This window comes from Mesocricetus auratus, unplaced genomic scaffold (assembly GCF_017639785.1).
Source record: "Mesocricetus auratus isolate SY011 unplaced genomic scaffold, BCM_Maur_2.0 Super-Scaffold_100006, whole genome shotgun sequence".
Taxonomy (NCBI): Eukaryota; Metazoa; Chordata; class Mammalia; order Rodentia; family Cricetidae; genus Mesocricetus; species Mesocricetus auratus.
In genome coordinates, this window is record NW_024429190.1 from 23,514,418 (window position 1) to 23,530,281 (window position 15,864).

Here is a 15,864-nt window from a genome sequence, read left to right on the forward strand (position 1 = left end):
GACTGAGTTAGCATGTGTTAACAGTGTTTTTATTAGTAACAGACACACAGTAGGTCCTCTCGGGTGGGATGTCTCTTGGTTTTCTTCCTGAACTGGATCCAGGGTCTTGTGCATGCCAGGCAAGTACTCTACCAATAGCTTACATCCTCAGCCTCCCTTATACATTCTCTATATATGAGCTATCCTTACAGGTCTCAGCCAGAAAAAATACAAATATTACAAAACCCAAAAAATATCCAAAATCTCAAACAACTCTAGTCCCAGGATGATAAGCGGCACTCAACCTATGAAAGCAGAAGGCTCAGCTCACTAATAGTCAGACCTGAGGCTCAGTAAGAAAGATGGCCCTTGAGCCCTGGGTCCTATGCTGGACTTACACTCCATCATAATTGATGCTTTTCTTTAGAGACGGGAAATGATCTTCTGTGAAATTAGTGATTTGTAGATCTACAGAATAAAACAAGCCTGTTCATTTGGAGCCCATTAAGTGTAAAGTTGCTGTTGTTTTTTTAATTTGTTTAGTCTTAACAGATCAGAGATAAGTAAGAAAACATCCAGCCTCCCCACCTTTGGCTATATCTGAAGTCTGTACACACAGCACCCTGTAGAGTGACAAGATATCTAAGATATTCAAAGACCAGAAGACAAGCTGTTAGAGGACCACTCTGGTTTCCTTTCTGATGCTGTGATAAAATCTCTGACAAAAAGCAACTTCAGGGAGAAAGAGCTTATTTAGCTTATAATTCTAAGTCATAATCCATCATTGTGGAGAAGTGAAGGCAGGAGCTTAGAACATCAGATTCACAATGAAAAATAAAGAATAAATGCACAGCTCCACGCTTGCTTGTTTGCTGTTATACTCAGCTAACCTTCATCACTCTTATATAGTTCAAGACTCCCTGCCTAGGGCATTGTGCTGTCCACAATGGACTCTGTCTTCCTACAACAATCAAGACACCCCATCCCTACACACACACACACACACACACACACACACACACACACACACACACACACATGTCCAGGTGCCAATCTGATCTAGACTCTGTAAATCATTAAAACAACTCTCTCCCAGGTGACTGATTACAGGATCTGTCAAGGTGACAACTAAGCCAGCACAAAGACTAACCTTCAATTTAGAAAACTTAGAATAACCTTCATTTCTGTCGTTTTACCCCTTTACAAAGGCAAGTAAAGAGGTAGGAAGGACTCAACAAGAAGATGACTCCCAGAGTCATTCAAGATTTAAGCTCCGTGATTCTGCACAAAAAATCAAGTCAAAACCCCAGGTTAGAAACTCTGTCTTTAAAAGTGATGTTTGTTTCTGTTTTTCAAAAAATATCTAAGCACAGATGTATATCTGTACAGCTGACCCCTCTTGTCATGCTGTGTGTTACAGCTGGGAGGGGGGAGAATGGATTTCTACTTTTAAAGTTCTGGAAGCAAGATTAGAATTCTGACTCATTGTGGGGAGGGAGGAGGACAGGGAATGATAATGCTGAGAGGTTGTTCCCCAACTTTCATGATGGGGAAGGAATGAGGGTACCAACTCAAAACCTAAAACAATAATAACTGTCACTTGTTAAAAGGATGAAGAGATCCTATACTTCTCATTATTAAACAAAACTATCTTTGCATTGGTCCATAGACCAATGAATATGTGTGTGACACCTTAATAATTTTTCCTGTAGCTCTCACTTTTGTAAATGCTATATTTTTATGCTTACTGAAATATAATTGTTCTCTCTTTTTTAAGTAGAGCTGGGGAAAGATAGCTCAACTACTGAGAACACTGGCTGCTCTTCTAGAAGATCCAGATTCAGTTTCTGGTACCCACATAACCACTCACACTTACGTTACTCCAGCTCTAAGAAATCGGATGCCCTCTTCTGGTCTCTGTGGGCACTGCATGCACATGGTGCACATACATGCAGCCAAAACACTCACACACATAAAATAATATTTTTAAAAGTAACTATGGTTACTTATTTTAAATACTCAGCAGCTGCCTGTGCACTGGTTACAATTTGTGACCTGCAATTCAGTTCATCTTCAGCGAAGACAATACAGTCAACAGGCCCCCATGAGCTGCAATAGCATCAAGCCAGCTGTCAGTTAATTGCGTGGGGTTCATTCAGTTTCCCCATCTAAGCTGCTTTCTGTCCGTTTCTCTGCAGCCCCCTCCTGGCTTCCCCACTGCAGAAGAAGCCTATAATTTCTTTACCTTCAACTTTGATCCTGAACCAGAGGAACCAGAGGGGAAAACACAAGTAAAAGGCGGAGACAGGGCTCATCCTGAGGACCAAGAAGGAGAAGGAGCATGTGCACAAGAGAGAACAAAGAAAACGGTATCTGATACAGTGATGGTGGTGAGGGGGGAGACTAGGAAGACAGAGGAGAGAGGAAAGGGCCTGAGGAGACTACACCACCCCACAGGACAGCTCACCTGTGCCTTGGCTGGCAACAGAAGAACAACTGTTCAATGAGAATTGATCTCAAATGACTTCCTGTAGCCCTTGACACAGACTGGGTAGCAAAGGCCTTGATTAAATCTGTCTGTCTTTTCTTTGGAGGGAAGAAACGAAGTAACATTGTTTGAGGGTTTTCTTGCTAGACTTCGTACCATGGTTACTCTGAATTTCACTCAGAGTACTTGGCTCCAGAAGGCAAATGCTACAGACCTGCCTCTTTCCCACAGCATTACAAGAGAGTTAAGTTTTTGTGCCAACTATCACTCCTAAGTATAAATTCTGCTATATAACTCTGAGCCTGGGTTCTTTACATAAATGTTATCAAATAAGCTTCTTCAAAGGCTGTGAGCCATTTGATTTTAGGATTACTGTTTTTGGGGTTACCACTTCTGAGTTGGCTTCTTCTGGCGTACAGTTTTCCAGGTGGGTGGAATAGCAAAAAGTCATCAATGAAAATCCACCTGTGAAATATGAAAGGACACCTTCATCTGAAAAGAAGCAAAAGGGATATAGTGTGTGTGTTTGTGTTCATGTGTGTAAATGTGGGTTGGTATTGCCACAGTCCTTGTGTGTAGGTCAGTAGCCTTCAGGTGTCTCCCATCATCTTCCACCTTTCTTGAGACAGGATCCATGTTGTCTGTCCACTGTCTGTGACAGGCTAGCTGGTCAGTGAACCTTTGGGGCTTCGGTCCATGCATCCCATCTCCCTGGGGGAGTCCTGCAATTATAGATGCTCTCATTACACACCTAGCTTTCATGTGGGCTCTAGGGACTTGAACTCAGTCCTCATGATTTTTATAGTAAGCACCTTTTCCCGCTTACCTATCTCCCTCAGCCTGGAAAATCATTAATTTTCATGGGTTCAGTATTAGTAATTCTTCTCCCAAGTCTGCTGAGAATCTTGATGTAACTTTTTCTTGTTATGTTTCAATGTTGTGTAGGAGGAAGAAGAGTTGCTTAATGGTAAGGATGCTGAGGACTTACTGTTGGGCTTAGATCCCACAGCCCATGACTTCGTGGTAGTCAGAGCCGCAGAGTATGAAAGTTCCCACATTCAGCTGCAGAAGGAAAAAGAAATCCTCTTCACACCTAGTCGGCTGACAGGTACTCATTCCTTCTTTCCGTCCTTAGCTTGGACACTGTCATTTGACTGAAAATGAAATATGCCTGCCAAAAAGACCACTATTTCCAGAGCCGATTCTAGGTTTGAATACAATTTACTAATTAAGAGCCACCTTTGGAGGCTGGGGTGATATCTCAGTGGATAAAGTGCTTGGCAACCTGGGTTTGGATCCTTGGCATCCATGTAAAAAGCCAAGTGCCGTAACACCTGCCCATAATCCCAATGCTGGGAAGTGCAAATAGTTGGATCCCAGGAGGTGGCTGGCCAGATGAGCTCTAGGTTCCAGAAGCCATTCCATCCCATCTCAAAAACGTAATGCACACACATTCACACTCACCTGAGCACACATAACACGCCTGCTCTGTGGCCAAGGAAGAGTAGGAGAACAGACTTCAGCCAGGAGCAGACTCCCTTATTCCCAGATGCCTTGGCTGAAGGAAGGAAGAAATAAAAATCACATGGAATATGACTTGGTGCATCACGGAGGAGATGATATGGGTGAATGGCGATGACCAAATCCCATAGCTCTGTCCTGGTGCTGTTGCTATTGTAGACAACCCTGGGTTTTAAAGGAACATGTGCTTACCCCAGGTGTGCAGGAAAAGCACATTTCCTAATTGACTTTTGCTAGCACAGCAGTATATCCATGATAAATAAGGATACATATATTGGGTGAACAATGAAAACTACTTTAACAAAAACTTTCAGATGCTACCAGATTAGTGCCAACCTGGCTTTTTAGTATGAGTGAATGTTTAATTGAATGAACAAATGTTTTAGATGAATGAATAATGATAAATAAGCTTTCCCCATATTTTCAGAGGACCAGAGGGGTATTTTCCAGAAGTGGGTATTTCTGGTTTGGGGGAACTGGAATATATAGGAAATACAGTTGGCCACACAAAGGAAGACAGCATGGTCAGGTACTTACTGTCATTCAGAGTGAGATAATTATGAGCTCTGTAAATACAACTCTTGGGTTTCATCCTGGCCCCACAGCCATTCTATCCTACCTTTCCTTCTGTCTTATCTAGTCCATTCTGCTGCAGTGAGCCCCACAGCCTTGACGGATCTCAACTCTGCTAGAGTCTTTCCCCAGCACAGAGCCCCAAACTCCTTCCTATGATCTGAATAGTCCCCTTGTTCTTCCCTGCTACCCTGTGCCCCATCGTCTGCACCATGGCATTCTGTTTGTTTCCAACTATGCACAGCCTTGAGTACAGTGATACCTGGCTGAAGGGTGAGGATGCATTCTGAGAAAGGTTACTCGGTGAATTTATGGTTGTGAACATCACTCTGTGTACTTATGAAAACCAGGTGCTATAGTCTCATGTCCATCTGGGTTGTCTTGTATAGCCCATGGCTCCTAAGGAAGACCTGCATAGCATGTCAACGTGCTGGCATGTCAACGTGCTGGTATTGTAGGGACTCAAGGCTAAGTGCAAGGATGTCTGTAAGGGAATGCTTTGAGTTTCACTGTAATCTCATATGGCTGTGGGTAAAACGTCCATGTGACTGGCTGCACGTGCCCTTCCCTTGCAGGGTGAACCCTCCTGCAGAGCACATCTACCTCCCAACATTACGGTGGCAAGGTGTCTGCAGACTCCTTCTTGTATCTTGAGTTCATGCCTCCCCTCCCAACGTCTCTGTCAACCCCGTGTCTCGTCATCAGATGTCACTCTCTAGTAGAATCCTATCGACCTTGCCTCCTGTCGCTGCCTTTCGCTTCCACTGACACCTAAATGACTCCACACAGCATCATCCTGGCCTGGGGCCCTGAGTCACACGAGCATCTGTCACTAGGAGGCTCTCCTCGAAAATCTGATTTTTATGAATGAAAAAGAAAGACAGGGTGCACCGATAATCCAGGTCACTATCACTTCACCCAGAGAGACTTCTCGTTTTCAGTGCTGGCCGTCATCCCCAGGTCCTTGCACAAGTCGGCCCCAATATCTACACTGACTGCATTCCCAGGTCGTGAGGTCATAATATTTTCAGTTTGCAAAGCATTTCCTTGTATTTGACATTATCTAATCCTCCCAGGAACCCAGTAAAGGAAAAAAACTGTTAGTTCTTACACAAAAGAAAAGAGCTCCAAGTGTCTGGCCTAAACTTACCAGGCTAAAAAATCAATAACTCAAACTCCCATACCCTAGCCCTTGGCTCTGAAAATATGTTCTTCCCAGAACACCCCACTGCCAAGCCTGGTCCTGAATCACTTAGGTGCCGTGTCTTAAGTACACAAGTCTATATGATATTGCAAATGAACACATTCATCTTTTCCTTGGTTCTGCTTCTAGAAATTAATTTCAAAAATGTGTTTTTTTCTATAAGTGAAATCTCTGACACCTACTGCAATTCCCCAAATGGCAGTTCATAGGGTGAGGCTGGCGCTCATGTCTGTTGTGTTTCTTCGTGAACTACCTAGTGCCGACCTATAAGAAGCTTCCTGAGAATGTGCAGCCTAGATTCCTGGAAGATGAAGGTCTCTACATCGGGGCAAGGCCAGAGGTGGCACGCACCAATGAGAACATCATGGAGAACAGATTGCTGATACAGGAGCCTGTGAGTGGGGATCCCCAGAGGGGCCTGGCACCTGGAACCATCTGCTGGACTCTTCCTCTGTAGTGTTTGTCAAGAGAAACTCGTTCTTTCTGGTTTTGTTTTTTCCTTTGTCTTTCAGTACATTCTGAGACACCCCTCCCTCAAAACAACACCACCTCTCCACTGCTCAGAGCACATCTCTGCCGACATTTTCCCAAGTCCCAAAAGTTTTTAATCGTCAGCATAGAAAATGATCTCAATTCTGGACTTTTCCCCTTAAATCTTGAACAAAGAGAACATAAGATTCTTGTTAAGCATTCAATTGCTTGTTTTTCCCCCCTTGGTTTTTTGAGACAGGGTTTCTCTGTGTAACCTTGGCTGTCCTGAAATTCTCTCTGCAGACCAGGCTGGTCTCAAAATCCTTGTCCTGCCTCTGCCTCCTGAGTACTAGAATTAAAGACATGTATCACTATGCCTGACCAATTTACTTGTCTTAAATGTAACTTAATTGTGGGGGGGGTCTTAGTAAAGAATCAATTTCATAGACAACAAAAACTTTTTAGAGTTCTTTTAGGGTCCAAGGTGACACATGAAATACATAACTGAAATAAAAATTGTATACAAATGTTTCACAAGATGTTTTCTACCCAAATATAAAGGAATATAGTAATTCTCTCTGCTTACCCACAGGGGAGGAAGTGGTTTGGAGATGACGGCAGAATCCTAGCATTGCCCAGCCCCATCAAGCCATTTCCCTCAAGGCCATCGCTGTCCACACAGGAGCAAAGCACCAAGGCTGAATTGGAGACTTTGTACAAGAAGGTATGCATGCCCTCTTTGGTTTAACCCCTTGTTAATGCGTGAAACTGAAGTTACCCAACATTCCCCTTAGGTTTTTTAAAATAAGTCATCACCTCACACAGGAAGCCCAAGCAGCAATTGTATAAGTGAGTCTAAGTCTGCCCACCTGATCCTAACTCACACAGGCATGAGTGTCCTGACTAGGAAGGGCTCTGTGATTATCTTTATTTGCATAATCAAGGTAGCTGCTGAATTATAAAATTGAAGGAGGTAGTTTAGGAAACAGAGCCAAAGACTGGGACTTGGTCTGGGTGCTGGGAGAGTCTCTCCCGCCCTCTTTCCTCTGCTTCTTGTCTTTGGTAGACAGAATAGGATTCCCCATGTTTCGAGGTGGAGTGGGAACAATGGCCCTTCATGGCCTAGCTAGACAGATCCAGAGAAAAGGGGTGATACTTTCCCCACATCTCACTCTAGCAGTACTAAGGACAAATGCCAGTCCATTGTAAATGAATCCCACCCAGCTCATAGTCCAGGTGGTATGGCTTGGTCCTTGAAAAGGAAAATGAGGATGGTCTCCAGAAAGACCAGGAAGGAAAGATCTGGGATCTACCTGAGGCTGTGCACTTGGACTTTGTTATTATTTTCTCAGGACTATATAGAAACTTATTTTTAATTCTGTCAATGTACTATATATACATATATAATATATTTTAATTTCTTTTTTTTAGCTTCTACTTAGAATACCAGCAGATTACCCACTAACATCTCTTCTTAGAGCCTTGCTCTTTAGTTTTCAAATGAAGAATTGTGTCAACTTCACAACTTGAAATACACTCTGAAAATACTCTCTCCTTAGTGGAAATTGTTGCTATTTCTTTCATGATAACTCTCAGTCTATAAGAAATATAGCAGATGGAAGAAGACAAGATCCAAGATTCTTTCTTCCTAATACAGTGAGGGTTAGGGATTCCGAATGGCTGAACTAAAGCAGAGAGATCAGCAGGGGTTACTGGAACATGAGCTCATCCCAAATTGGGAAAGGAATGAGTGGTAAAGGTGCCCCGGGCAACATTGCAAGTCCATAACAACACTCTACACAGGCCCCTACTCCTCCCGAGAATACAGGCTGGAACCTGAGAGCCACACCCTGAGTGGCTATAACTCTGGAAACTCCCATGGAGAGGGAACAGCGAGACAGAACTAGCACCAGAGAGGGAACTCCCATCACTCTGTGATTGACATTTAGTTGTGCATGTCTTACTATAGTGAATTTACTTTAATTAATTCAGGTTTTCTTAGTGGTCATAAGACTATGTGAATTTAATTGCCACTTCTCGGTTCCGTGTATTTCTCCAGGTTAGTAGATTGTTAATGCAGCAGACACTGACTGGTCAGGAGGTATTGTTCTAAGAATAGTCGCTCAATTGTTTTGCAGGAAGGAGCTTTAGAAGCTATTTGTGTTAACTGGAAAATTTATTTGAAAGTTATGAGGCTAAATGAATGTTGTAAAACCTCAAGGCAGAACTGATGCCCCTATCCTGTATTGCCTGTGGGCAACAGGATCAGTACTCTCTGCATTTAATGTCTCAGGGATGCCAGATTCGGGCCAGAAGCATTGGACTCATCCCAGCTCTATCCTGAACTTGCTTTGGGACCTTGGGCAAACTGCTGTGTGTCTCTGGGTCTCTGTATCTTCATCTGTAGAAATGGTTGACTGAGGAGAAATGTTTAGATGCCAACTGTCAATCACGTAGAGCCTTGCAGTACTTTGCATGCATCATCCTCTTTATTCAACAAAGATTCATGGGTGTCTGAGATCCAGTGAAACCCAGCATCAAGCAGCAGCCGATTTAGAGGGAAAGAAAGCCCTTGCCTGACAGGCTTGGAATGTGCAGAAGAGGGGATTCTGGCATTAGAGCACAGTTGTAATGTTATTCCATAGTTGACTAAGACAAGGGATCTTTACGCTGTGTGGGTGCTGCTTCTGTGTGTATGTGTATGTGTGCTGCATCTTGTGTATCTCTGTGTGTAAGTGTATGCATGTTTGTTGTGTATGTGCTGTGTGTCTGTGTGATATGAGTTGTGTGCGTAGAAACATGTCTCATTTGTTTAGTGGAGTCTCTGACTCTGCAGTTATAAATTCCTATATTTGCACTTCTGGTGAAGCATGCTCATATGAGGCTTCATTTGCTGGTAAGATTATTGTGTTCTTGCTTCTTTGTATTGGAATTCAAAGAAATAATATATAAGTCTATTTCATTTTACCCAGGCAATTCTACACTTTTTTCCTAGATGAGCAGGCTATGGTGTACGTTTAAGATTTGTGGCTTCTTATGAGACTTAATATAGCGTGTCCTTATTTAACTCTAAAACATCTAGATTCTCCTTTAAAATGACATTCGTGTATCTTTAGTGAGAAGCCCTCTAAACCTTATTTATTTTTGACAATTTCAAACATGCGAGCAATGCACTGTGTTCATATTTATCCCAGTTACACTGTCTTATCCCACTCCTGAAAGCCCCTTCTTCTCCCACCTAGTCCCCTTCCTTCTTTCATCAGACCTTTTATTTTTAACATCCTTATAAAAATGATTATGTGTTGCCGGGCAGTGGTGGCGCACGCCTTTAATCCCAGCACTCGGGAGGCAGAGACAGGCGGATCGCTGTGAGTTCGAGGCTGGGCTGGACCGACAGCCTCCAAAACAATACAGAGAAACCCTGTCTCGTAAACAACCAAAAAAAATGATTATGTGTCTTAAAATATCATAATCTTGAAAAGAAGTATATTAGCTTAGTACCTTTCAAAATACACTTTATTTCCCAAATCTACATTAGCCTCTGTTCTAATAACTGCTGGTGGTTCCTGCCGTAAGTTCAGGTTCAGTCCAACCAAGTTTGGAAAGTATCCACACACGTAGTAGAACTGAATCTCAAAGATGCCACTTCTCTTCCTACTAGAGAGGAAGACCCCATCCCCTGCCTTTTGCCTGTTTTCTGTTGTGGTTTGTATATTAACTGTACCACATAAAGGGCTGATGTGTCCATGGTGGGATGCTAACTTCACTAACTTGCTTTAAGAGTTTCTAGAAACCATAATGTCTCTGAGGCTGCATATCTTCACCTGCAGAAACAAGAAGCTAAGGGAGACTTAATTGATTTAATTTGTCAATTGCTAGACATACTCCCAAGACCCTCAAATGCATCACCTCATTTATTCAACAACAGTGAAGAAACCAGAGCTCACCTCTGCAGAAAGCACTGGGTACTCTTTCTGAAAGAAGTACGCCCTGGCGGCAGTCTGTCACTAACCAAAGAGAGTATAAGCTGGATGCTCACCAGCTTCAATAACCAGTGGTGATTGGTGGGAAATATCTTGGAGAGGTTCTAGAAGGAAAACAGTCTAATCTGATTCACTATACACCAAGGAATTCCCTGGCTGTTTTCTGTACAGTGGGCTCAGCGTCCCCCCACCCCTCTTCCTATATTATTTTACATGGCTATAACTCTTAAAGTCTTAGTTACAAGAGAAGGGGCATTGGTGTTCCAATAAGCCAATGATGATTGGTTAGCAATGGACCCTACACTTCTCACATTAGAAAATATTTTCAAGGTCATCAGCTGCAGAACCCAAGATTTCAAGAAACAGGGAAGTCCACATGAAAAAGATCCATAGTTTGTATCTGATGGCCTTTCCTTCAAGGACAAGAGTGTACTGTGCTTTGAACTTACCATTTGCTCTCTTTGGCAGGCGGTGAAGTATGTCCACAGTAAACAGCATATGATTGGATCTGGAGACCCTCCGGGAAATTTCCAACTAGACATCGATATTTTGGGGTTAATCTTCTCTCACCATCCCTGTTTTAGCCGAGAGCATGTTTTGGCATCCAAGCTGGCGCAGTTGTATGACCAGTACCTTGCAAGACAGCAAAGAAACAAAACAAAATTTCTCACAGATAAGGTACTTGTGTTTTCCATGCTTCTTGTCAATGGGGCAGCTTACTCTGAATAATCTAGTGAGGATACTTCTAAAATCAAATGTTTCTGTCCCTATTTCACATGTTCTCCTTGTCCAGGATGTATGACACCGTCCTACCTAGAGACAAAAGGAAGGTGTCTTTTTACTTCCTGTTGCTGTGATAAAATGCCCAGACAAAAGCAACTTGAAGAAGAAAGGGCTAATTTGGACTCAGTTCAAGATACAGTAAGGAAGTTAAGGTAGCAGAAGCTTGAAGCAACTCATCGTATCTGTTATCCAGAACAGAGAGTAACAAATGCATACTGGCTAGTGCTCAGCTATTTCTCCATTTTATATGGTCCAGGATCTCTGCCTAAGGAATGGTGTTGCCCACAGTAGGTGGGTCTTCCCATCCCAATTAGCTCCATCAAGAGAATCCCTCACACACATGCCCAGATGCCAACACATGATTCCAGAGCTTATCAAAATTGGGATTAAGTATTATAGGAGAGCATGGATGGTATACAGTCAAGGAGCCCAAATTCTGCAGCACACATTTGCCTTAAAGAGGAAGGTTTGTGTGTGCTACCAGTGAATCCACCAATGAGGAGGGCACACCCTGAGATTCACAGTTATTACTTGATGAAGTGATCTTGGATCCTGAGACTGTTGATGCTTTGAGAATATGTCTGTCCTCAGAAACATTCTCATTTTTATGTAGGTGTCACCACAGTGTAGCACTCAAAACAGGCCAGCTGCTTCAGCTGGTGCAGAGGAATGGCTACCCTTTGGATTATTAGTGTGAGACTATCGCATGGGACTTCAACTGGCAATTATGGCTTCAGAGAATTTTAGACTCCTACCCCGATCTTAGGTCTGTGTAACAAGCTACCCTATAATACCACCTCTAGCATTGTGATTTCTTCTTATCAAAAGAATACTATTGTGCATTAAGAATAGCCCAGTGTTATCTCTGAAAAGAAATGTGTTTCTGAGACACTCAGTAACATTTCTAATGAACATCTGAATTATCTGGGTCCAGAGCAAAGATGGATAAACACTGTCCCATAGAATTCCAGATTCATAAAAAACATGCAGTGATTCTTTGTGAGAGTTGGTTTTGGGGTTTCGGTGGAGCCTTGAGTCCACACAGAAGTGCTCTCACCATCCCTCAGGATTACAGGGTTTCCAACATAAAACTTCTGCCCCTATCTTATTAAGCTTCAAGCATTAAGAAAAGCTGTTCAGACCGGACTTAACCCAGAGAAACCTCATCAGTCTCTCGACACAACCCAGAAAACCATCAATGAATATAAATCGGAAATTCGGTGAGTAAAGGTTTCAAGGACTCCCCTTGTTCACCATTAGATGTGTATTTACAGTTCATATTTACAGACTTTTTAAAAAATGCATGCAATTCATGTGGATTTCTGCCAAATGAAACAATGATAGTAGTGATCTAATATATAAATGTAGAATTCAAAGGAGCAAGGATTGAAGAAAGTTTAGCAGTCTGAACTGTTGGCTATATATAGATTCTGGGAGAGGAAGGAATCACTGTCTCTGGTTGTGTGCCCACAGATGAAGCCACCAGGCTCCAACAGATAGCTCCAATCCCACAGTCACACCGATGGCCCTGGTTGATCTCACATAGTCACAAACATGATTTGTGGGAAGGGTACAGAGTGGACAGTGGAGGTAGGGAAGTAAAGGGGGTAAGAATAAAAAGTGTATGTATGTGAAATTATAAAATAGGTCTAGCACAAAAAGGTGCCCACCAGCTGGAATCCAAAGTTTCATGAGTGTGTGCTCTAGGGAGCCACATGCCTATGTCACAGTGAGACATATGCCAGGATGCATGCAGCTTCATTCACAAAAGTGAGATTTAGAAATAACCCAATGCCACCAGGATCACATCTGTGCAGACACAGACATCTGCCCTACAGTTTAATATGGATGAGCCTGATAGCAGGCTCCCACATGGGCGAATCTGCAAAACAGCATGGAATGATAGCCCCACCAGCTGTTTTCTGTATGGTGTGGTTCACAAAGCAGTAAGAGCACATGAACAATACTCACTTGTCATGGGTAATACATCTGAACTGCAGACAGGTACACACCCCATTCTTTGTTCAGAGGGTGGGGAGGATGTAAGGTTGAAGAGAGCATCTTCAGTTGTAATCATAACATTTCATTAAAAAAATATCGTGAATAGCTGAGATGCAGTATCAGTGGGCAGCATCATGTTCATTATCTATATTTTTCTGTTCCTTTGACTTATTCGTAATTTTAAAATCCAAAACATAAAGCCCTAAATATTGATTCTAAATGAGGAAATACAGGATATGAAATTCCTATCCACTCAGAGAAAGGCCTGGCGAGTAGTTTCTTGATGGTTCTGTGGGTGTTTACACATGGGTGTCTGTGTGCACGTGTTTTATTGTTTGAGAATCCTTGAATATTCTATCTCTCACCCAATTTTTCTATGTACCCTGCATCTTCACCCTTTCCCTCTCGCTGCACATCTAAGCCTCTATTGTACTAAGGCCACCATTTATTATAATAGATACACTGCAGAGTGTGAAGTCTCCAGTGGCAGGCATCACTCAGATAATATTTAAATTGTGCAATAGTTAAAATCCCTAAATCTGTGTATTAGTGTGTGGGTATTTCTACAGAACAAATTCTTAGAATAGAAAATAATAAATCTTAGAGTTTCAATGTATGTTTTTCTTTCTCCAATCTAGGCATGAATTGGAAATTCTTCTCGCAAAGTGGGAATTAGTACAGTTTATATACTGGAAAAGAATGAAAAGTATGCTTAAAATGGAAAGTATTATTGTTATAGCTATGTTGGGTGTTTGGCAAAGCCTTACTCATTATATAGACATGCCTGGTCTCAAAATTGTGGCAGTCCTCCTGCCTCAGCCTGTCAAATGCTGAAGATACAGGCATATAGATTCTTCTAAAACTTACTGTATTTAAAACATCATAGCTTCTACATGAGAATCATTTTAGTTTTAGTGTAGAGTGAGTATGAAGACAGTGACAGGCTTGAGAGAAACAGAAATGGAGAAAGAGGAGGGAGAAAAAGAAGAGGAAGGAGACAGACATATGGAGGGGTGGGGAAGAGAAAGCTTAGGAGAAACATGATAAAGCTGTCTTCAAAACAATCATGGTTTTCCCAGAACTGTACAATAAATTACTCTGAAAAACAGCTGACTTTTGTGTGAGGCAGACTCCCAGCCACAGCCACTAGAGTTACCCCACAGCCATTAGAGATGAAAACTTCTGAGTATCAGCATAAATGGTGCAGTAAAAGAAGGGGTTCAGGCCCTCCTTGAGTTTTCACTAACTAACCTTGTGTAGATGGCCTATTCTAGGATAGCGTATTGCGTGGGCCCTTTCCTTAACCCCCTGAAACCAGCTGGTCATCTCTAACTCCCCTGTGACTTCCCAGCCTGACATCTGCTGAGCCCTGGGTTGGTACACTTGACCTGGAATGAATGACACCAATTTGAAACATTTTCCTACATGACTTTTTAAAGCAATGTTGTGACTTTGTTGATGACCCCCTAAACAAGTGTCAGAAAGTATAAGGCCCGGATCATGGATGCCATATTTTGCTAAGGCATGAATCATGGATGCCATGTGTTGCAGGGAAGTCTCTACCGGGGCTTCACATTAGATGTCCGCCCTCTTGAGTGAATAATAATTCAAGGACTACAGGTTCCATCCATCTATGACCAAACATCCATACCATCTCTACTTGTTACCCTGTCCTTCACTCACTCACCCTGCCTCTGAGGCAGATTTTACTGCAGCCAGCCCCTGAGACCTCTGCAGCTCTCTCAGCTCATCGAAACTGATGCTCAGTCCCACATACATTGCCTATTTAGAAATCTCTTCAGTGATGATATAGTTGTCCTTCTTACTGTCCTTGGTCCATTCTACTTCCTCCGCCTAGCTAATGAAACTGCAAAATGTCTCAGGTGCTGTTGTCTTAGCCATTTAAAACCTGCATTCTCTCCTAAAAGGCATCCTGTCACATAGAGGCCAGTGGCTCTGAAAGTCTTCTCAGTGCTGGGTACCCTGTCCACACTGCAGACCTGCTCACCTATGCAAGATGCAGATGTACTACCCCGTGCCTGACTCAACAATCACCCTTCTCTCTTCCACAGCTCTATCACCATTTCTAACTAAATGTTCTTCTGGGATTCTTTGCTTATTTAACTCATGTGGCAATTATTTTTGTTGTTGGGAAATGTTTTCAGTATCTCTGAGAAATTGTTTTGTTGGGAACTGCAAAAGGAAGCAGAAAAAAATCTGAAGGTGTTACATAACTCAGTAAACTAAACTGATATTTCAGTTTTAAAAAAAATAAAGAAAAGGTAGTAGCAGGTAATGGGATAAAGGAAGATCAGACCTTTAACAATGACAGTCCTCTGTGGAATGGTGGCCAGGCTAGGGTCCACATACACCACATGTGTTAACTTATCATCCCAGAAAGCCTGCAAAGTGAGCTCTGTTAGCACACCTATTTTACAGGTGAGCATGGAGAAGTGACATAGTTCGTCCAAGGCCGACTAGTAAATGCCAAAGCCAGCATGCGCAGCAGGCTGTCACTCTCCTGCTTTCACAGGACATCAGAGACCTCTGAGTCTTGGCTCTCTGATAGTAGCTATCATGCCTTGCCACCCCCTTTCCACCGCTACCCGATGAACAGCTAGGCAGCTAGACCCCCTTACTTCTCTATACTGTATCTACAGCCCAAGTGGTTCCAAGTAGAACCATCATTCCCTGGCCTGCCCACAGCCAGGAGATGCTAATTTCTTCAGTGCTTGCTCCCTAGGCTTCTCAGGATGTTCTCATAGGTACACCCACGTTATGGCAAGGTATCATCACTCACCTGTATGTCCATTCCTAAGCTAAACTGCAAACTGCCTGAGCACAGAGACACTACCTTTTCT

The 15,864-nt window shown here is 42.7% G+C and overlaps 1 protein-coding gene and 1 long non-coding RNA gene across 5 annotated transcripts in view; one reads left to right on the plus strand and one right to left on the minus strand.

The window, feature by feature from the left end:
• Cc2d2a (coiled-coil and C2 domain containing 2A) overlaps positions 1 to 15,864 on the plus strand; it is a 71,765-nt gene that overhangs the window by 18,354 nt on the left and 37,547 nt on the right. For 3 of the 4 annotated variants that reach the window (XM_040747039.1, XM_040747037.1, XM_005068811.4), the window contains 7 exons: positions 1,188 to 1,289; positions 2,178 to 2,348; positions 3,413 to 3,575; positions 6,023 to 6,159; positions 6,829 to 6,960; positions 10,688 to 10,897; positions 12,116 to 12,222. In XM_040747039.1, the coding sequence (XP_040602973.1) occupies positions 1,188 to 1,289; positions 2,178 to 2,348; positions 3,413 to 3,575; positions 6,023 to 6,159; positions 6,829 to 6,960; positions 10,688 to 10,897; positions 12,116 to 12,222 (1,022 nt within the window). The remainder of the gene's footprint in view (positions 1 to 1,187; positions 1,290 to 2,177; positions 2,349 to 3,412; positions 3,576 to 6,022; positions 6,160 to 6,828; positions 6,961 to 10,687; positions 10,898 to 12,115; positions 12,223 to 15,864) is intronic. The other variant, XM_040747040.1, reaches the window with a different exon arrangement.
• On the minus strand, positions 653 to 10,808 carry LOC121140811. The gene is made up of 4 exons (XR_005877736.1): positions 10,669 to 10,808; positions 3,932 to 4,025; positions 3,294 to 3,529; positions 653 to 3,189 (listed from the first exon to the last, which is right to left on the minus strand). It is a non-coding gene; the product is annotated as an uncharacterized LOC121140811 (long non-coding RNA).